This window comes from Pteropus vampyrus, unplaced genomic scaffold (genome assembly GCF_000151845.1).
Source record: "Pteropus vampyrus isolate Shadow unplaced genomic scaffold, Pvam_2.0 Scaffold15, whole genome shotgun sequence".
Classification (NCBI taxonomy): Eukaryota; Metazoa; Chordata; class Mammalia; order Chiroptera; family Pteropodidae; genus Pteropus; species Pteropus vampyrus.
The window spans coordinates 4,338,183-4,361,884 of NW_011888796.1; the positions used below are offsets into that span (position 1 = coordinate 4,338,183).

Consider the following 23,702-nt stretch of genomic DNA (forward strand, 5'->3'; position numbering starts at 1 on the left):
TTCAAAAAGCTAGAGAAAGACAACAAGCAACAAACATTATTGAAGATTAAGCAGAATTTGCAGATTGCTACAACTCAAAGATTAGAGGAGGAAATTCAGAAACTTCAGAAACAGCTTAGTGATTTGAAATTGTCAAATAAAAATATGAAAATTCAACTGACAAGAGTAAATGTCCTTAAAGTAAGTAAAGGCTTTCAAAAATTCACTTAAGCTTTTTTTTGGCCTGTTACAATTTTTTTTTTTTTTTAGCCTATTACTATTTTAGCTGCATGTTTCTCATTGAACTTTAGAAAATTGACAAAATTATTTTACACACATATAAAAAATATAATATTAAAGCATATATAACAATAAAGTTTGATGCCTGTAAATCTACTACTAATCTTAAAAAAAAGACTTATCAATCCTGTGGAAGCCCCATGTATTCCCCTCTCTATTCCTCAAAGGTAACTTCTAGATCTCTTGCTTTTTCTTTTAGTCTTACTTTTGTCTGTCTTATTGGGGTAATAGTTAAGTTTTAGTTATTTTGGGGGGCTTCTCTTTGGATCTTCTCTATTTCAAGCTTCAGTTGTAGTATTTCAAACATACATTTTATGTCTTAAAGCACAGATACAGTAAATACTTATTGATCAACTTTTTTTTTTTGCCAGTTTATCAGCAATATTCTTACTTCAGAGCCAGTTATTTTCTCTTTCTTTATTTAATAAGCACAGACAGTAAGACATTTGAGGACATGGAACACTACTTGTTAAACCTCTTTAAACACCAAGGGCCTAGTTTATAAGAGTGTTCAGTTACTGTTATTGATGAGTATCATGGTGTAGAAATGTCCTCTTAATTCATAAATCTTGGACTTTTCTTTCTTTTTCATGTATCTACCTCTTTAAAAAAAGGAATAGAAGCATGAGTTATCATGCATTATGCCTGCCTATTATTTAGAAGAGATCTAATCATAGTCATCTTCCTTTCTCCCAACGTTAACCTTATACCCTGACAGGAGAAAACCATTCAGAAGCTCAGGCAATCTTTTACAAAAGTAGAAGCAATGAAAGAGAAGGCAGCTCCAAAAACAGATAACTGGAAAACTACATTAAACTCAGCCAAGCAAGAGGCAAGATGGGACAAAGACAAGGCCCATCAAATGTTAGACACTGTCACTCCTGAGCCCTGCACAACAAAGAGCACACTTGAAGAAGTATCAGGACGACAACAAGAGGTTGTTATTATTATTATTTTATCACCATTATTATAGTAGGATTCTTTAATTTGAAGTGATGAACACCCACCTCAACTTAGACGCCACCAAAAAGGGAATTTATTGGCTTATAGAATCAAAACAACCAGTGCTCTGAGAGGGCAGAGATACACCTGGGCCCCAGGATGAGCACCTGGAAACTTATAAGGTCTTTCTTACCATCTCAGCATCTCTCTCTGTGTTAGCTTGTCTATCTGATTGACAGCCACAGAGTTTTATAGTTTCTGTGACAAGAGAGAATCTCAAGAAAGAGTCTTTGTAAGACCAGCTTAGGTCAAATGCCTATGGTGAGGGATACATGATTATCTTAGGTTTGTCTACACATCCATTGACTAACCGAAGACAAGAAGGGTAGGGATTTGAGAGAATTGAAGTTCAGGAGAAACCATGTGTTTTGGGCTGGGTCATTCTAGGACAACAGGGTAGTGCTTCTAAACTGGCTTAGATTTTCACTATATTTGTTTATAAAGCAGCTATTTTAAGAGAATTCTTAAAAGCCTGATAATTTGGGGATATTGTGGGATTATATGTCACACCACCATATAGTAGTTGCTTAAGAAATATGTAACTTTAACCAACTACTTTAAGAGAATTTTAAAACATAAAGCCACGATGTTATCATTTTTTTCTTTAACTTCTGCATATTCACTTTGTTTTTATTCTTCTCAGTATCCCTTATGATAGTTTCAGTCAGACCTCTTCTCTTTGGGGCACTCCGTAGTTTACAATTTATTTCTGAGATGATTTTGTCTTATTCTTGCTTGAGTTCAATCATCACATCTTTATTCATGAGGCATCTTGTACATCTTTTTTTGTCCATTTCTATTCTGAATTATTATATTTAGAAAGGTGGGTTCCCCCCCCCCCAATGTCTGCAAATCTTTGTTTGATTAATATTTAATTCATTCAGGTGTCATATCAAACATGTTTCCCCTGCTTTATGGCTGTCTTTTGGGGGAAGTATTTTCATCACCTGAACAGTTTGGGCAATACTGCCTATTTTCCTCTTTAAGTAATTTTGTATGGATATTATTTGCCCCTTATCTATTCACTTTAAAATCACTTTAATTGCCCTGCCCTCTCAATTTCAGGTGTTTCTACTTTAGTTAGGGGGCAGGGTTTACTTACTGTGTTTCTTAACTCAATACCACCCTCTTCTGTTGGCAGCGAGTGGTTTCTAAAATTTGTTAGATCAAGCCTTTTATATTGGGGGTGGGGGCTTATGTGATGTCTGATTCTTCAATACTCTCTTGTATGTATAAATCCTTTCATTTCCATTGTTTGCTTTTTTTCTTTTCCTTTATCACCAAGCCTCCAAGGAACACTTCACCCTTCTTCCAAGAACTTCCCTCTCCCCTCGGAAATCTTTTCCTTAAAACTGCCATTTCTGGTCTCATGGGCTTCCAGGCCCCTTTCTTTTCCTTCACCACTTGCCAGTGTTCTGATCCACCAGGTCTCAGTATTTCCTCATTTAGCATTTCTGGGACACCTGTTCTTAGTATTTCTCCATTTAGCATTTCTGGGACACCTGTGGAAAACAGCTGCATCCTCCAGTGTGGGCTCTGGAGCTGCTTCTGCTTGTTTAGGATATTTATTTCCCTACTTATATGCAAACTGAAGTCTATAGTATTCTCTAGTTATGCTTTCTGCATGATTTATGAATGTTTTTACCTGCTTTCCTTGTTAATTGCTATAGTTTTTAAAGGATGGGTGGAGAGAGATGTATTTAAGGACTACTAACAGGAAATCAGAAGTTCAAAAAGTAATTATCTTATAGATGAAAAACAAGCAGCAATAAAATTAGATTTAGTCTATAATAGTCTAAAAATAAGAAAAAAAATCTCAAAATGAAAAGAAAATTTTAAATAAAGACCATTTTTCTAGCTTAAAAATACTATTTGAATATAGGATGTTACATTTTATAAAGAAATGTTTAGTAAGACTAACTTTCTAATACCAGTTTTATTATACAAAATAAGGTAACAAAAACTAATGACATCTTGATTTTTGTGGTGGTTCTTTGTAGCATGTCGACTTTCGAGAAACTGTATTGAATATGTTGGGATTTAACATGAAAACAGCAGACAAGGAAATTATCACTCACCTAAGGCTTATTATCCAAGATTATGAAGCATCTAACAAATCCAAGATTGCTTCTGATTGTGAGACTAGACAGGATAATTAATTTTAAAAGTTCTGCCTTCTTATTGCTGCCAACAAGAATTCTGTAGATACGGACATTTCCTCCAGCATCTTGAGTATGGCTACATTATGAATAAAATACATTGGAAAATTTTTACTTGAATCTGTTCTTTCCTTTGGTGTTTGGCAGTTACTTTTCTTTTTCATAATCTTGTTTTATAGACTTATTTATGGTCTAGTCTGGATTGGTACTTGTAATATATATCAAATTATATTTATTATTAACTGTGTTTTAAGCAGGATATTAATCAGACCTTGTGTTGAAATATTTATATCAATATTTAACAGCCTGTTTCTAGAATGAACAACTTATTGTGTATACCCCCTTCCAAATCCAGGTAAAGTTCTATTCCACGATTTGAATCTATCTTATCTATCTTATCTATTTGATTAACTGGGAGTGTGAAAATCAAATATGAAATGGTAGGACAGTCATTAAGAATTCTTTAAAATGTGTAATAGACTATATTGTGTTTTTCATTTTCTTAGTATCTAATAATGTCTGCACAGGCCAGTGGAAATTCAGTGCCTGTTGCGGTGATTTAAAAGGGTCTTCCGTGGGGCTTCATTTCAGAGGGATCTTCAGGGTGGAAGGAGCCTTGTTATAGTGGACCTTACAGAATTAGCGCTTTTGAAGAAAATGATTATCTTGAGTACTCATTCAAGGAAAAAATGAGAATCACTCACTCTCTAAACGATTATACAGCCATGTTTTTCAAACTGGCGCCAAGGCACTCTGGTGTTTTGCAGGAATCTTAGCATGTCATGGAGTAGTTCAAATTTTAAAGGAAAACAGTGTACTTGACATTTGTCAGGAAAATACTCCAATTAGCTCCAAGTAGTTTATAGTTTCAATATTGGATCACTCTTCTTCCTTTTGATGACATATCTTTGTGATAGAAACTGCCCAGGGCTTCTCAGGACATGTAAATTTGTTGCCAAGTGGGGCCCAGCAGTTGGTGGTATCACTACCAAAGAATCCCAGGATCTAGGTACTATGTAAAAAGTTCACTTACCATTCCTCTCAAGAATATTCCTGAACTGGCAAAAGAGAGAAGGTAGGGACTCTCTACTGAGAGCCTCTACCTGTAGCTCGACCCACTCAAGCTGTAAGAACCACTTTCTTGTTCAGGATTCCTCCAAGGTTGGCTGCCTGCTGCATTTTCAGCACAAGGAACTGAAGGACTGCACTATTCCATGAGCCAGGTAGGTTGTCTCCGCTTTTCCAAAGCTCCTCTTCTCTGAGGAACATAGTCATTGTAATAACTATGGTGTCATATGAGTACTAGATCTATCGGGGTGATCACTTTGTAAGTTATATAAAGGTCTAATCATATAAAGGTCTAATCACTATGTGTACACCTGAAACTAATATAATATTGTATGTCAAATGTAATGGAAAAAATAAAAAAAATTATTAAAGAGAAAAAAGATGCCTCAGAATCACTTAATGAACTTAAATTTTCTGGGTCTATCCAGAAATTACAGTTCAGTTAGTGTGATGTGGGAATGACGTATGGATATTTTTACAAAGCTTTCTAAATGTATAAATTGATAAAAGTACTTTGGAAAACAGTTTGGCAGTGTGTTAGTTTCCTGTTGCTTCTGTAACCAATTATCACAAACTTTGTGGCTGAAACAATAAATATTTCTATATTTTGGAGGTCTTACCAGGTGTTGGCAGGGCTATATGTTCCTTCTGGAGAGGGGAGAATCCATTTCCTTGACATTTCCAACTTCTAGAAGATACCCACATGAATACTTGACTCATTGCCTTTTTCTTCCATCTTAAAAGCCAAGGCCATCAGGCCTGCCTGGTTCTCCTCATGCCTCCTCCCACTTCCTCTTTTAAGGACCCTTGTGAGTATAGTAGGTCCACCTGGACAATCTAGCATAATCTCCTTTTCTTAAGGTCAGCTGATTAGCAACTTTAATTCTCTTTTGCCATGTAGTCTAATATGTTCACAGGTTCCAGGGATCAGGACACAGACATTTCTGAGGAGCCATTATTCTGCCTACCACAGTTCATGTCTATTAAAATTGAACAAACGCATGCCTCATGAATCTGCAATTCCACTCCTTGAAATGGCGAAAGACCTGGCAGATAAACCTAACAAAATGTGTATATATATTCTACTAAAAGACATAGTTATTCACAGCAGCATTGTTCACAATCACCCCAAACTGGAAACTACCCAAGTAACCAAAAGTATGACCACATCCATTAGTTAAGTATTCATATCTCCTACAGGTTTGGGACAGGGAGAAGTCAACTAAAATGCTGGATTTTCTCGGGGGTCAAACCATAAAGTGATTCTAGGTCCACGACTGGGGAGATGGCAAATAGAAAGCATGAGTTTGAGGAGAAACAAATTTGGGAGGTCACCATTTAGTATATGAGACTAATAATGGTGAAAAAAAAGCAAGCTGTCAAGAGACCTTAGTTCTTGTTGAATATCGATCATTAAGCAGCCTTTTAACCTTTGGTCGAATCCTGGGTTGAACACGAAATTTAACTCAAAATTAGAGAGGAAAATGTAGTCTGGTATTCTGACTTCTGACTCTGGGGTCCCAAGCACCACCAACTACCCTGGCACAAACATTTTCGGGTCAGATTAATGGGAATTTTTTGTCTGCCACAGGAGAGGAGCCAGCAGGCACACCACCTGGCATTTCCTACCCAGGGACCGTTTTCTCAGCTGCAAGGCGCCTGTCTTCAGGAGTGAAAGGCTGAGGTCAGCCTCCTTCCTCCCCCACTACTCCACTCAGCCCTTCGCCTACGGGTGCCCCCTTCGGCAAGAGAGGGGCCATTAAGATATGACAAGTGCAGCTGCTTATACGAAGACGACCTTCCAGTACAGGATTCCCATTCAAGATTTGACTGTGGAAGCAGCCAAACTGGAGACAACATTCTTTCTATAGCCGCAAGGTGCAGCCTAGCCCACGTGCTTCCGACCATTCCGCGAGTGCACGTATTGCACATGCGCACCCCCGCGTAACTGCGCCTGCGCGGCCGTGCGCAGGCGGCGAAGGGGCAAGGCTCCCAAGTGGGGCGTCGCTACGCGACTTTACAGGCAAAAGAGGGCGGAGCTGACGGGGCGTAGCTTGATGATGACCCGCGGTAATGATTGGCTGTTGGAAAAAGCCGTTTCAGATAGCGCCTTCGTGTGGGGCGAGTAAACCGCTGAAGAGAAGGGTCGGGCCTCGAGTCCAGACTGTCCAGGGCGGAGGTGGAGGGGCGGTCTCGCGGGAAAACAGTTGCGCGGGAACAGGAGCGGGGTTCCTTTCTGGGACCCACCCGGGTCATGGGAGACAAGTTGTCAGGAGTTTGAGGTTGCAGAGCTTCCCCGGGGGAATTCTGGCGGGGCTCTTGTGCGGGTAGCTCAGTGCGGCGCCGGGCTGGCCTGCGGGATTTAAGCCAGTGAAGTGGCGGCGGTTTCTGGTGTTCTTACCCACCCGCGACGTGAGACTGGTGGCGGGGCCGCAGTGCTGAGTACGAGGGTCTGGATAGCACCCGTAACTTTTAAAATCTTCACAGGTGACTGATGATGGGCCAAGGTGGAAGCCCAGCCCGCTGTTTTAGTCTGCGCCGCGCTGGAGCGCCTGTGTCCGGGGTAACCCTGGGATTGGCCAGGACAGAGAAGGTCGTCAACTTTGCAAGACTAGGTTTTGTCAGGTTCCCACGCAGATCTGGGATTGAAGAACTGACGCGGGCCTAACGTAAACTAAATGCCAAGTGACCAACAAGAGCAGACACGGCCTTCACGTAGGCGCCCACTCTAGAGAATAAATGAGATTGAGAGTTTGCTTGGGAAGCAGGACGGGAGGCCCAGTGCAGCTGGGATGTTTGTGAGGACTGGTTCTGCAAGCGTCTGAGCGGATGAGTTTGCTTTCTCTGTTGGAGAAACCTGACTGCGTTCTTACTGCATTCAGAATACCAGCAGTCATATCAATATAGTTTTAAGATATTCAGGGCCCTTTGAACTTGACCAAATATCTGGGTTCCTTTTATAAATCATTTCTTAGGGGGTCTGGTTGATGACAGTCATATATTGAACTTGATTCATTAGCAGTATTATTGAGATACAATTTACATACCATAAAATTCACCCATTTTAAGTTTACAATTCATGACATTTAGTATATTTACACAGTTATGCAACCATCACCGTAATGGAATTGGGGGCTCTTTGGAGATTTTTTTTTTCTGGGAATTGGCTTTACCGTTCTCTAAGTTTATGCAAGTACATATTTCCGAAACACAGCAACATAAGCACCTCTGAAAATGTACACTCAAAATGCATACCCGAGAAGGTGAAATTAAGAGAAATGAAGCAAAATTTCCTTAGAAGTTGCAGGTGGTGAAATTTGTCATATAACGCCAAATAGATATTGACTATTTCAATTGTCTTGTTTTCTGAGGAATATGATATAAGCCCTGTTTTATAGATGAATAACTCGACTTTGAAGGATAAGTTGCCTAAAGCTGTATAACTGTGCCTGAGCTATGACACAACCCTGGATCCTTTATCTCTAAATTTATTGCCTTAGCCACCTCAATAGCTTGGTTTTCAATTATATCTTTGTATGACATGTACAATTCGTTCATTGAGCAAATAATTGTTGAGTGGCCACTATGCTAATAACAACAAAAAACATTACTCTAGGTGCTGGAGACACTAGTGATTCAGCAAAGTTCCTACCCTCGGCTAATATGAAGAGATGATAAAGCAATATACACTTTAATTTTAGATATTGAGATGCGCTGTTTTGTTTTGTTTTAATAGGCAAACTAAGGATAGGGAATGATGGTGGGAGGCAGGATCTGACTTAAGCAGAAATATCAATTAAGAGAGGATGTTAGGGTGTGAAAGAAAAAGACAGGAAGGATTTGGTTTGAGGAACTGGAAAGCTGGCATTGTCATTTACCAATGTGAAATAAGGTAACATCATGGAAGGACCAGGTTTTGGGGGCAAGATCACTCAGCTTGTTAGATGTTTTTAGATGCCTCTTAGACATCCAAGTGGAGATACGGTATTTAAGTCCATGAGATTGGAGGTGATCCAGCCAAGGGAAGGGGTGTAGATAGATAGAGGACCAAGGACTGATCCCTAGGACATTTCAATGTTTAGAATTCAAAATGAGAAGGAAACAGGAGGGAAGATTGAAAAGGAGAGTCCAGTGTGTTATGAGGAAAACCAGGAGAGCATGCAGCCTTAGAAGACAATTGAAGAAAGTATTTTGTGGAAGGAGGGGTAACCAACTATTTTAGATGTTAAAGATTGGTCAAATAAAATGAAAGCGGAAGAGGGCCTACTTGTAAGAGAACAGAAGTATTTAAAATCTTTTGATAAAAATGTTTTATTGGTAGTTACTACAAAAACAGTCTTTTCTCCTTTCTGAGTACATTTTTACAACCTTTTTGAAGGACAGTTTGGAGTTATCTAAAATTTAAATGTGTGCTTCCTTTGACCAATTAATATCACTTGTGGGAGTTTATCCTACAGAAATATTTATACATGTACACAAAGATATAAGTGTAAAGGTGTTTATCACAGCATTGTTTACAATCAACGGAAGTACAAATTTTCATCAAGGTGGATGTCATTGTTAAAGGAAAGATAAAATGTGTCCCCCTAAAATTCATATGTTGAAGCCTTAACCCCCAATGTGATGGTATTTGGAAGTGAGGCTTTTGGAGTAAGATTCCAACACTAATTCTGATGTGTAAGTTTTTTCCTTACACTAAGCAATTCTTGAACATGAGCTGGGTATCCAGTGGTTCAACTCAATTCTGACACTGTGTACCTAGAGATAACATCAGATTCCATAGGTTAAGGGCTCAGCCCTATAAGACTGACCCCACTTTAGATCCAATCACCAATCCAGGTTGTTACCTGTGCTTCTGACTGAATATACCTTAGAGGTTCCTATGTCTCCCTTCTTGGGTTAATTTGCTAAAGTCTCTCACAGAACTCAGGAAAACAGTTTACTCACTAGATTATGGTTTATCATAAAGGATATTAAAGGCTATGAGTCAACAGGCAGAGGATTCTGACCCCATGGCCAGTGGAGTTTGAGGCCCAGCATGATGGTGGAGACGATTGAGTTCTGGTTTGCCAACCTGGAATCTCTCTGACTCATCCTTTTGAGTTTTTATGGTGGCTACAATACAAAGGAATTTAATCATTGCCCATTGATTATTAATTCAACCTCCTACCCCTACTGTCTCTCTGGAGGTCGGGGATGGGACTGAAAGTTCCAGTCCACTAATCACATGTTTAGTTCTCCTGGCAACCAGCTCCCATCTCTTTATGTGGTACAAAAGTCACCTTTATTGCTCTCATTACTTAGGACATTCCAAGGGTTTTTGTGCCAGAAACCTGACTGAGAAGACCAATATCATAGAGAGGTAATTAGGCTTTGATGAAGTTCATGAGGGTGGGATCTTTATGATAAGATTAGTGCCCTGCAAGAAAAGGAAGAGAGACCTAAGTTCTTGTCTTTCTGCCATGTGAGGACATTGCATGTGAGTTAGTGTTCACCAGGAACCAAATCAACTAGTACCTTGATCTTGGACTTACCAGCCTCCAGAACTGTAAGAAATAAATGTTTTTTGTTTAAACCACCCAATCTATGATATTTTGTTATAGCAGCTTTAGCTGACTAAAGATAGTTTTGTCAAATAATTAAGTCAGGTTATCTAATAGAATGTATAATATGATCTCATTTATCTTAATATATCCATAGGAGGCCTATCTAATCACACTATCAAAAGTTACTCCTTCATTACCTTCCCTGATCACTGTTAATTACCCCATTCCATCTGCAGTACTTATCACCATCTAATAATATTAATTTTTATACTTGTTTACTGTTTTTCTTGTCATAGTAGAACATAAGCTTTATAAGATTTTTGCCTCTCTTGTTTATCTTTGTATCCCCAGTGCCATCATATTTAATTTTTTAAAACATTATTTGGGAAAAAACCCAAACAGTATTCCTGTGGTGGTGTTAAAATAAGACCACAAATTTTTTGATATTCTTTCCTTTGAAGGATGGTGGCTAATTCCCCCTTTCTTGAGTGTGGGCTGGACTCAGTGATTAGATTCTAATGAGTAGAATATGGTGGAAATGGAGGAATGTCAATAGGTCATAAAAGACATGATTTCCTCCTTGCTACCTCTCTTGGATCTTTCTTTCAGATAAACTAACTGCCTTGTCATGTGGACAATGAAACAGTACTATGGAGAGGCCCATGTGGCAATAAACTGAGGCCTACTCTCAATAGCCAGGGAGGAACTGAGGCCTCCTGCCAATAATCATGTGAGTAAGCCACCTTGGAAGTATTTTTTTTCATGGTCAAGCATTCAGATGACTACATCTCCAGGTGATGGCTTGACAGCAATGTCGCAGGAAGCTGAATCAGATTACTCAAGTAAGCTACTCGTGGATTTTTGTTAGATGATACATATTTATTGTTTTAAGCCACTGAATTTTGGGGTAATATCTAGGCAGTAATAAATAACTAATATAATTCTTTATAAATATTGCATTTCATTGTTTTAGTTAATAATTATTGCTCTTGTTCCAGAGAAAATCACTAAATTTCTCCCTGCCTTAGTTTTGTCAGATATAAAATAGTTGAATAGTCATTCTCAGCTCTATCTTCACATTAGAATTACCTGTGCAGCTTTAAAAGTATGTATGCCTAGGCCCCACCCTGGATCAATTAAGATCAATCAGAACTCAGAGTCAGGCCAAGGCATGTGTATTTTTAAAGTCTCTTTGAGATTCTAATATGCAGGCTGAGTTGAGAACTTCTAGATGATCGTTGAGCTTTCTTCCTATTGATTCTATTAAGACTAATACATAATTAGGACATATTTTCACTGCTGTAAGACCATTTCTCTGTAATTAGAATCCCAGTTTTCCAAATAATATTTCACTTTAGGAATAGAAAATGGAATTCACATTTGTGCTTCTTTTAGAAGGGGTAAATATTGTACTGAAGAATAAAATTTTGACTTATTTAAAGAATTTCACAGAATTATCCAAAATATCATTTTCATACTTGCTGGAGTTTTTACTTTTGTCGAGATCATTTTCTTAATGCTTTTCCAGTGCTGGATGAAATCCAGTTTTTGTTTTCATTTTATTAATCAGGAAAGTAAACAGCTGCAAATATTATTGGATGATTAAAAAAATTCTCCACTCTACTGTTTTTGGACCTTTATGATGTGCTTACCTAGCAACGATTGCTTCTTATTCTTTTCCTTTTTTTTTCTTCAGCAGCTTCTCTGGTGTGCAGGCATTCTACCACTCTGCAGGCGTTTGTTTTAGAGACGATAAATCTCTTCTTGGATTACCTTGGATTTGGATTTACCTTGGATTTGACTTTTCTCTTGTACCTGGTATGGTAAAAACTTGTGGATTTTGCTTTCCACAAGTTTGTGATGAAACATAGCAACTTCTAATTTGAAGTTTTGATAATTTCTGTGAGTATGTAAAAAATACAAGTAGAGGTCACAGACATATTGAGTGAGTCTTTATATCCATAAACATCATTTTCCTTTTCTTTATTTAGATCTTTGATTTCTTTTATCCAAGTTTGTTTTTCTCATATAGATCTTGTACATATTTTAATAGATTTATACCTAGATATTTCACTTTGGTGCTATTTTAAGTGGTATTGTGTTTCTAATTTCAATTTCCAATTCCTTATTACTAGATGTAGAAAAGCAATTGATATTTGTATATTAAGCTTGTATCCTGCAATCTTACTCTAATTACTTATTAATTTCAGTAGTTTTTTTGTGATTCTTTACGATTCTTTACATAGACAATTACATCCTCGGTGAACAAAGACAGTTTTGTTTCTTCCTTTCCAATTTGTATTCATTTTATTTTCTTGTTTGCTTTATTGAGCTGGCTAGATCTTTCAGCATTGTGCTGAATAAGAATGAGCACAGACATCTTCCAAATCTTAGAGGGAAAGCATTCACTTTTTCACCATTAAATATAATGTTAGACATAGATTTTCTCAAGTTGAGAAAGTTCCCCTATATTCCTGTTTTTCTGAGTTTTTATCATGAGTGAGTGTTGAATTGTTAGATATTTTTCTGTGTCTATTCATAGGTTCATATAATTTTTCTTTCTTCGCCTGTTGATATAGTGGGTTACACTGATTTTTGATTGTTGAAATAGCCTTCATCCCTGGAATTAACCTTGCTTGGTCATGGTGTATAATTATTTTACATATTGATGAATTTGACTTTCTAATATTTTGAAAGATTTTTGTGTATATCATGAGTATATTGGTTTGTAGTTTTTTTTGTGTTATTTATTTTATTTATTTATTTTTTTAGCTTCGTAAAATGATTTGGGTCAAATCACTGTGTTATACACAACCTAAAACAATGATATATGCCAGTTATATCTCAATTTTAAAAAGTAGATTAAAAATATGTTAAAAAATGAATTGGGAAGTGTTCCCTCCTTTTCTTTTCTTTTTTTTTTTTTTTTGAAGATATTGTATAGAATTGGTGTTAACTTTTTTAACTATTTGATATAATTCTCCAGTGAAGTCACCTGGACCTGGAAGTTTCTTGGGGGTGGGGAGGTGGTTAAATTATAAATTCAGTTCCCTTAATAGTTATAAAGCAATTAAGATTATTGAATGAACTATGGTAGTTTCTGCTTTTCAAAGAATTGATCCCTTTCATCTAAGTTGCCAAGTTTGTATGTGTGGAGTTATTTGTAATTGCTATTATCTGAATGGTTGTGTCTCCCTCCCCCCAATTTATATGTTGAAATCCTAGTGCCCAGTGTGATGATATTGGGAGGTTTGGCATTTGGGAGGTGATTAGGTCATAAGGGAAGAGTCTTAATGAATGGGATTAGTACCCTTATGAAAGAGGCTTTAGAGAGATACCTTGCCCCTTTCCACCATGTGAGGACAGTCTGGACTTCCCGAGCTTTCAGAACTGTGAGAAATAAATTTATGTTGCTACCCAGACTGGTATTTTGTTATAGCAACCTGAATGGACCAAGACAGGAATAGTTCCTTATTATGTTTCAGACATGGGCATTTCTGGGCAGCTGACTCCTTCTGTTCCAAGTCTGGGATATATGAGGCATTAAAAAAAACCAGGCAACTAACCACCATGTTTTATTTCAGGTCCCAAGGTCCCTAGTTGGTCTGCTTTCTTCTTTTCACCTTTCAGAGTCTTCTTATGTTTGCTTTGTGTACAATGTCCAGAGTTTTTAGTTGTACTTAGCAGATGGAATAGGGAAAAGTATATCTACTCTGTTTTCCTAGAAGTGCAAATTCTCATTTTCAGTTTTTGATGTTATTGTGTGGCTTATGTCTTGCTAGAGTATTGTGGCCAAATCATTTTTTGACAAGATAAATTATCACTATTACTATGAAATCATTTTGTCCATTTGGTAAATCTTAATCACATGCAGTGGTATGAGATGCTTGGTAAATACAACTTCTAAATATGTAGAAATGTTTTAAATATTGACTTCGAGCAGACTACTTCTATAATAGCAAAAGATTTGCGCTAATTTCATTTGTGAGTAGATACTTGCACACAAAAGTTTACTTGACAAATAAAATATGGTAGTTTAATTCTCCAAAGGCAGTTTTACAGACCTACTTTGGTGTAATTATAAATGCTTCAACCCTGTGTTTGATTTCACAGACAAATGAATAAGTAGAAAAGAAACATTGTAAGCAAGGAGTATAAATGTACATTTAAATAATGAGTTTAATAATTAAATTATGCCTTCAACTCTTTCTGACAAGAATGTCATCCATTTCTCATAGATAAATTGACTGGTCCAGTAATCTGAAATAAATGATCTGAGATTGTGAGTCTACATTTTTAAAATCTTTTCAGTTTAGTCAGAGGGAGTGACCATATCATACGCACACTTTTATGGAATAAATGTGGCTATTCTGACCAAGTAAAAGTCCATGTTCTATTTTTTCCTAATAATCGCCACCTCTGTGTTCACATAGCTTTATAGCAGTGTTTTTATAAACAATGTATTGTCCTATAATTAGAATTGGCTTATGTTTAACAGCACAGGTGTGAGACTTCTTGAAGTCTCCGGTGTTAATCATCATTGATAGTATCATTGTGCAATAGCTAGTAGAGAATATAGAAACTAGGAGAAAAATGTAGGCCCTTAAAGTGTAAAGCGAAATCATTTACTAGCTGAGAATTAAACAGGAGGTTTTGAAATGTCAAGAGGCCTAAATATGAATTTAAGTTAAAAATTTTAAAGTAATATGTTCTCCTCTTATTGCATTTTAATCTAATTTTATTTAGTATCCCTTAACACATTCTAACCCAATAGTGCTCCATAATTATTTAAAAATCAATCCCTAAGTCAATATCCTTTCTCTATAATTTTAGCATCCTCCATTCTCCTAAGCATAGCTGCAGGTTGAAATGATTTTGGAGAACTGTGAGCAAAAATCTAATACAAAAAATGGCCTCATTTTACAGGGAAGGGTGCACTAGGTAATTGGCAGAGAATGACCAGGAACATGGACCTAGGAGTAGATTAGAAGATTGAATTGTTAAGTATTTTGAATGCACTGTAAATGAGATTTTGAAATCAACATGTCATTTTTGTCGCATCTATTAAGGAACTTTAAGGATAGAGGCAGGATGAAAAAATGTAATACTGCTTTAGTTAGCCCTGCAAAGTGTTGTATGTTAAAATTCCCAAGAATCTCTTGAAAAAGGCAAACTGCATTTAATTTTGCCTTTAGAATAGGGTGTTTATAATTTTATATGAAATAATTTTATATCAAATCCTACTATTACAGTACATATGATGCTAATTTTCATCTAGGAATATCTTTCTTTTTATTGTTGTTTTGGGGTTTCAGTGGGTTTTCCATGACAGCTTTTGGCTGATGCATACTTAGTGAAGTTACTGCATTCAGTATTATGCTGAATTATTTATTTCACTGCATTCAAATGCAGGAATTCTAGGCAGCCCTGACTAGATCTCAAGGAATTGGTATTCTAAGTGTAGCAGATACTTTTGATTACTTACTCACAGCATTTTCATTTTCTTTGCTGGTAGAGTCCCATAATTGTTAGGATTCTACTCTTTCTTTGCAGTAGTGTGCTCAGAGAGAGATAAATCTCTCACTCCATAAGAACACAAAAGAAAAGGGAAAAAAACCCCAAAGAACTCTTGGGGCAAATAAAAAACAATTAGCAAGATGGCAAATTAAACTCAACCACATCAATTGTCACATTAAATGTAAATTGTTTAAATACCCTAATTTAGAACAGAGATTGTCAGATTGTGTAAAAATGTTGCCTATAAGAAGCCCACTTTAAATATAAAGGGACAAATAGATTAAAGTAAAAAGATGGAAAATGATACATTAATACTGATCAAAAGAAAGCTGGTGTATATACACTGACATCAGACAAAGCAAATTTCAGTGCAAAAAAATATTACCAGGGACTAATAAGGCCATTTCATATTGATGAATGAGCCAATTTGTCAAGAATATATAACAATCCTTAATGATTAAATACCAAAGAACAGCTCTGAAATACACAAGAACGAATAGAACTGTTAGGATTAATAGAAAAATTCATTAAAATACTTGGAGATTTCAATACCTTTCCCTCTATAATTGGTAGAATATATGGAAAATATCAGTAAGGATTTAGAATACTTGAATAACATTCTCAACTAACAATCTAATTGATATTTATAGACCACTCTACCTAACAACAGCAGAATACACAGAACATTTATCAAAATAGGCCATAATTTTCTGAATAAATTTAAAATTATTTAGGTCATATAAAATATGCTTTCTGACTACAATGGAATTAAATTAGAAACCAATTTAAAAAAGATATCTGGAAAATCTGCAAATGTCTGGAAACTAACACTTTTAAGTCACCCATTGGTCAAAAAAGAAATTAGAAAGTAATTTGAACTATCTGAAAATGAAAATACAAGATAAAAAATTTGTAGGATGCCACTAATACAGTATTTAGAGGGAGATTTACAGCGTGAAATACCTAGATTTGAAAGGAAGAAACCTTTCAAATCAGTGACTTCAGCTTCCACTTTAAGAAATTAGAAAAAGCAGAGCAAGTTAAACACAATAAATAGAAGAAAATAAATAATAAAAGAATTGAAATATATGAAATAGAAAACAAAAACAATAGGGAAAAATCAGTGAAACCAAAAGTTCTTTGAGAAGATCGATAAAATCAATAAATCTCTAGGCAGACTGGTGAGAAGAAAGAGAAGACAAAAATTACAAATATTAGGAATGAGAGAGGTGATGTCACTATAGATTTATAAGCACCCAGTCTGTGGTATTTATTATAGCACCCTGAATGGACTTAAAATAACTTTTAGGAAGTAATTGTGAATTATGCATTTTTGCTTCTTATTATTCATTCAAATATTATTATTCATGAAAACATTGTCCCACCAAAAAGCCCAGACATGCACAATAATAATTAAATTCAGTCATTTTGATATTTTGCCAACTATCGGTCTTAGTAAACCGTAGCTTTACATACACTTTTCAGTTTTGTCATTTCAAAAGTACATTTTGCAAAATATATTTGTACAACAAAATATATTTTGTTTAATAATGTTACCATGATATATATTTATAATTTTAAACAAGTGCCATGTGAGCTTTCATCTGTACCTTTGCCTGAGGCCCCCAAAATTCTAGGGACAGCCTGAAGGAGGGACTCTCAGGTCTGCCATGGAACTCACCTGAGCATGAGCTGTCACTGGCTCATTTCCTCTTTTTCCTTTCCTCCCTTTTGTTTTTGTTGTAGAAAACTGGACAAGGGAGGAAAAGAACCTCTTGGAGATCAGTTTATGCACTTTTCCTTTCCAGGAGAGACTCAAAGCAGGTGAGTTGCCTCTGGTGTGGCAGAAGAGGTGCCTGGGAAGAGCTCACTGTACATATCAACCTGCAAGGGAAGTGGCTGACTTCCCAGCTCCAACACAGTTTTTCTCTGTGCTGGAGGATGCCTGAAATTCCACCCTTAGAACTTTATCTTAAGATTTCAATCTTTCTCAGTCTTAGTGTGTTGGTACTGAGGCTAGATTTGATTTTGAGAAAGCAGCAGGGAAGACCTGGGTCTCCAATGCAAGAGAAAAGAAAAACCACAAAACATAGGGGGCTGAGATGGAGATGAGAGGAATTGGGAAGGAGATTAGAGGAGATGAAATGCAGATGAGGGAAGCTAGGAAGAGGATGAGACAACTGGGAAGGAGATTAGGGAAATGGGATGGAGAAGAAGGGAGCCAAAATGAAGATGAGGGGAGCCGGAAAAGAGAAGAGAGAACTGGGATGGAGATGAAGGGAGCTGAGATAGAGATGAGGGAACTGGGAAAGACATGAGGGGAGATGGCATGGAGATTAGAGGATGTGGGAAGAGATTTGGGGAGCTGGGATAGAGATGAGGGAACTGGGATGGAGATGAGGAGACCTGGGGTAGAGCGATGAGGAGATGAGAAGGACAAACTCCAACTGCTCTTTTTGCTGTTTTGCCTAGGGCTGGAAGGAAGGAGATATTTTAGAAGGTAGGTTTTGGCAGTGAGATACAGCTAGGCTTTCTATTGAACAGCTTAGAGGGGACCCCATGTATGCCAATAAGTGAAAACATGGGCTTCAGAATCAGACAGATGGACTCAAATCCATCTGACAGTTTTGAGCTATCTGACCTTGGGCAATGGGTTAATCTTGAGTCTCAGTTCTCATCAGTAAATATTAGCAGAGTAGGAGGACCTATTTTATAGGATCATTGTGAGGACTAATGAGGTATCATTCAATAATTAATTGGTAATATGCCTAGCACACTGTAATAAATTTTAGTTATTGAATAATTTACTCTCCTCTCCAGACCAAGAACAAGTCTGAATAAAATCTCCATAAATCATAAATCGTCTTTAACACAGATTCAACCAAGACTATTCCTGTTATTACCCTGAGGTGTTTTGACCCTACATAACAGGTCTTTGTAGCAGGGAAGTTACTGAAAAGGGCTCTGACCCTGACACAACCTTGCTCTAGTCTAGACATCCTCGAATCCAACCCCCACATTGTCACCAGAATACTTTACTTTGTGAATCTACTTGTTATTCTCATGCTAAATTCCTTGAATGGCTTGTTGCCTACAGAATTTTGTGAAAGCTCTTTAGGTTGGCATAGAAGGTCCTCTCTGATCTGGCCTTAATGACCTTTCCTGTTTCTACCCCTCTCCCCTCCAGAGTAGGAGCCTCTTCTCTCTGCTTGCTAGCAGTTGGACACTGTGCATAGTGCTGTCCCAGCACTGATCACCAACACTGTGTGGGTGTGTGAATTTCCTCCAGAGTAGCCGCATGTAGTAACTGCCTCATTCATTTCTGTCTAATTTTCAAGGTTTATTCATTTTTTTGATTGGGAAATACCTTCACATGTTTCACAATTTAAAAAATATAAAAGAAATACAGTGAAAGTGCTCTCCTATCTCTATTTTCCAAATACTCTGTTCTTCTTCTAGGAGAGAACCAACTAATGGTAATACTTTTTTTGTGTACCTATTCTGAACATAATTTGTGTGTGTATTTTTTTCCCCCTTTATAAACAAATGGTAGCATATTATTTATACCATCCTGTACTCTGATTGTTTCCCTTAGTATATCTTGGCAGTCTTTCCATCTCGATGTAAATCGAGTTTTCCCATTTTTTTGCTATTGCATGGAGTTATTCACATATTTATAACATCATTTGGCATATGGGTAAGTAAATGACAAGTATGGAATGAATGAAGACAAAAGCACTTTTATGCTGCTCTTGGAAATTAGCTGAATGAGCAATATATATTGTTTTCAACACATTACAGATATCACACATAATATAGATGAAATCATACAAAGCCTTCTGATTTAACAAATAGAAATCTGACTTGTCTTATTCTTTCCATTAGAGGGAGACACGAACCTGTTGTAAAGCCAACTCTTAGATTCTCTCTAAGTAGGAAATCTGAATGAACTCTTTAGCAGGTGGTCCTTTATAGAAATTGAGCCCAAACATCTCTAACTAGGACACCTGCTCCTTGCCCTCTTCTAGGCCAAGTCCTTCCTACATTTGTGAAGCCTTTTGTTCCAAAGACTTCTGGGTTGTTAAAACTACCATTTATTGAGAATTTGCCAGGTGTCAGGCACGTTATAACACACCCTTTCTTTATATCCTCATAATCATTGTATGAGCTAGATTCTTATGCTCTTCCCATTCAACAAAGGAAGATCAAAGAGGCCAGGAAAGTGTTTCAGGGCATACAACTGGTAATCTAGTCCAGGCTCTACTGACTCCAAGCCTGAACTCCAACCTGCTGTGGGCTCTTCTGACCTGTCTGCACTGATGCTTTCGTGTTCTCCATCCTAGCTGTAGAATCTTGTGCCCTGAATGCAGCTTCCAGAGGCCAGAGTGGAAGAATGAGGGATTCCAAGGGAAGGATACAAGGCTGGGACTGGACGCCTGTAGAATTCAGAGGAGACCCCAGGGGAGATCAGCACTTTCTGTGTCTGAAATGCAGTCAGCTCAGGTAAGAAGCTCTGGAGATTAATGTAAATCTCTAAGGTGATCCCAAACCTGCAGGAAAGCGGCTCATCCTCTGAATATCTACAAACTTCTCCATCTCCACCGATCATTTGTCACTTATCATTTGTGACTGGTATTGTAGGTCATTTCTTAGGCATTTGTCTTCTTTTCTCGACTAGAATATAAAGCGTTAGAGAGATCAGTTCAGAGAGAATGGGCATTAGAGTGAACTGGATCTGGTTTGAATCTTTTGCTACTGTGTAATGGTGGGCAAGTTACTCAGTCTTCTCATTTGTTAAATGGGAACATAAATAGTGTCTACCTTGTGAGATTGTTTTGAGGATTAGATGAAACAGCACAGATAAAGGGTTTACAAGCAATTGCTGAATGAATAGTAGGCATCTCGTCATCTGAGAGCAAACACCTTCATATTCTCTTGTGTCTCAGGTAGAGACTTAAAGCATATTGTTTTTCAGCATTAAGGGGGCATTTCTACAAAGAGAGAAATGCATAAGGTCAAGAAGTGTTTTCAAAGAAGAGTGTTTTATGAAAAAACAAATGTAATATCAAGTGTCAGAATAATTTTAAAGTGAAAATAACTAAAGAAACTGTCAATAATTTTCTCCCTTGAATGGTTTTTTAGACTGAGATAGGGTGAGAAAGGTAAAGGGAGGGATGGGGTCAGGCTGACACAAACCTACAGATACTAGCAGTAGCAACACAGCAAACATTTAGAGACTACAGTGCTACCTGAGAATACAGGAAATGAATCTCCCTTGAGGAGGCAGGTATGGATCTACATAACAAGTCAGATGACCTGACCTGGGTTCCTGTAAATGTAAATCTGGAGAGCTCATTTAAATTTCCTTAACTGTTAAATGGGAATAAAATCGTCAGAGTTGGTGTGAAAATGAATTATGACATGACCATATAAATGCCTTGTTAACCGTAAAAGCCAGTGTCATCCTAGGATGGCAGTTCTCTTACTAAGGAACCATGAAGGAGAGATTATAAGCAAAACTGCCTAGACAGATAGAAAAAACACGTAGAGATGTAAAAAGAAGAGAAAAAGGGGAGAATGCAGAGATCCAGTACATTGGACAACATTAGTGATCTTTCAGAAGCTGTATGAACTACTCGGAGAAGTTTATTTCCTAGCTGTAATTCCCAGCAAAGGAGGGGATTGAATAATGGAGAAGACCCTTCCTTTCTCAGGTTCGGCTCCTCAGATTAAGTAATCACATATGTGAAAGAAGCACCTTCTCTCTGTGCACAAAAGATGGGGTCTGTATTTTTATAAGAGGAATTATGCAATGTGCATCACTGGAGTGTTAGTTGACATGTGTCTAAAGGACACTATGAGACGTTTCTAGTAACTTTCCATGATATGAATAAAGAACTTGAAAATGTCAAATACATTTACAAGAAGTAGAAAAAACTTTAGTCAATTTTTTTGAATTCTAAACTCTATGGAATCAGACAGTCTTATTAGAATCTGGCCTCTTAAGCCATGCCTGTCTATACTTTATGTCCTTTTTGACCTAATTTCTGTGAATATTACATTGTCTGATATTACTGATATTTTCTTATTCAGTGCCAGAATAGGTAAGAAAGCTGCATTTCCAGAATTGCATTTGAGTCATTTGTAAATTGCATATTACAATTTGCCACCATTTCTAATAGTTCTTTAACATTTTCTTTCTCAACTGGGTGTTCACATTCATGTCAGTGACCTCCAGGAACTAGTTTCAAGAGAGAATTGCTTCAATCAGTGTTGGAGATGAGGACAGGAATGTATATTCTTCATGTTGTTTGGTTTTAAATGGATAGAAAATTAGTAACTCAAGGTACGTAAGAGATTTGTGAGGAATTAAAGTACCTTGGAGGAGTATTAGGCAGGACAAAAAGTTACTTTACCTGTATGCTTGCAAATGTCAAAGACCAGACTGAGATAAATGAGGCTGACTTTTAAGAAGTTGACTGCACATGCTGGCTGCCAGGTGGTTCATTTCAGCTGCAGGCTGGAGAATTTTTGTCCTGTGGTCTGGGTGCTCAGGTATCAGGTTGGGTCTATCTTGCTTCTTATGCCCTTGGTCATCTTACTAAGGGCTCCAGTGAAATACGTGTCAGTAAAAAATTATGTAAATATGTGCACAAGTGGCCATGCCTAGACAAGAACTTTGCAAAATTTCATTCAGCAATATCTGGACACTACAGGACAAACATGCCTCAATTTAATATAAGTTTAGGGTTTCGTATCTCGGATTCTCTCAAAATAGACCAATTTATACCCACATTATATGAAGTACAAGCCTGATGTTATACTCTGAAGCAAGTAAGAGCATCTCAGGACCTAAATCTTTTCACTTGTCCTCAGGCTCAGAAGAGAAAGAGTGTCAATCCAAAGCCATCCTATAACTCGACACTCTTCTAGCCTTTTGTAGGAATCTTCCCTTCCCTCCACTTGTCCACATCAGCTTTTGCTTCCTGGCCTCCTACAGGGTTTTGTTTGTTTTGCCTCATTGTAGTTTCTTTGCTACAAAAAAAAAAATCCCTTTTCTCTATGATCTTTCCAAATTGAAGCCTTCAGCTGGTATTTGTTGAATGCCTGGATTGTACTAGATGATTGTTATGGGCACTAGGCTACCATGGGGAATCCTAGAGATATAAGATATGCACTGCGCAATCACCATGCAGGCAGTCTTGACAGATAGGATGAAAGTTGTGGGGAGGCAGTGTGCATGTTTCATTGGGTTATTCTGGTCTTCACTTTACTCAGGCTCTCAGCTTTGGGATGGGTAAGACTTCATTAGACAGAGAAAGGGTGGGATGAGAAAGGTACACCCTAAATGGAGAGAGGCTTTTCTTCCTCCTGTAGTAAAACATACCTGTCCTACACTGACCTCCTTTGCTTTCCCAGTTAACATTTAGCTCATCTTGCAAGCTCTCACTAGCGTAATCATAAATGCTAGTAATTTAATATTACCCATCTTATATAACAAGATTGAACTTTAACAATCCAATGATTTAACCCTAAAGGATGGCCGAATGGTGAAGACTTCAGTCCCTGTTTCAGGGTATTTTGGGGAGAGATAGGCCTTTCAATGTCATACCATGTGGATGCTTCCTTAGGCAGGTAGGTCATGGGTGAGGTGGAAATGAGATGGGGACTCTGCTGAGCAGAGGCACATCTTCAACACAAGATTTCAGGGTGCTTTTGGTCTAGCTATTGGTATTAAAAACTGTCTTAAGAATCCCTTCTTAGTTTTGGTCATGGTTCAGGTAGAGTTGGAATAATCACCCTCTTCATTCACATTAAACCAGGCAAAGGTTCTATCCTTAAGTTACCATTATCTTTCTCCATCCACAAGGTGAGTCAGAAGGAAATGTACTCACTCCCACTCATTCTCTTTGCTTAATATTTCCTGCAATGAAGTTTCCCTGTGTAACAAACTGCTTCTGTGGGTGTCTGAGGGTCTTTATAAGGAGAACATGCTGTTCCCCTGACGAACACATTCTGAAGGAAGCATCACAGTAAATATGGAACTCTAGTTTCTTTTGTCACAGGTGGCAGGAGGCTTTGAGGTGAGACTTCTCTGCAGGAGATACAATGTCTTGACATTCAAGCCATC

General features: G+C 37.5%; 1 protein-coding gene across 1 annotated transcript in view; it reads left to right on the forward strand.

The window, feature by feature from the left end:
• Positions 1-3,464, forward strand: part of LOC105309988 (coiled-coil domain-containing protein 170-like) — a 30,257-nt gene extending 26,793 nt beyond the window's left edge. Inside the window, exons 7-9 of the mRNA XM_023526763.1 lie at positions 10-180; positions 998-1,216; positions 3,282-3,464. Coding sequence (XP_023382531.1) covers positions 10-180; positions 998-1,216; positions 3,282-3,440 — 549 coding nt within the window. The 3' untranslated portion in view covers positions 3,441-3,464. The remainder of the gene's footprint in view (positions 1-9; positions 181-997; positions 1,217-3,281) is intronic.
• The last annotated feature ends 20,238 nt before the right edge of the window (positions 3,465-23,702 follow it).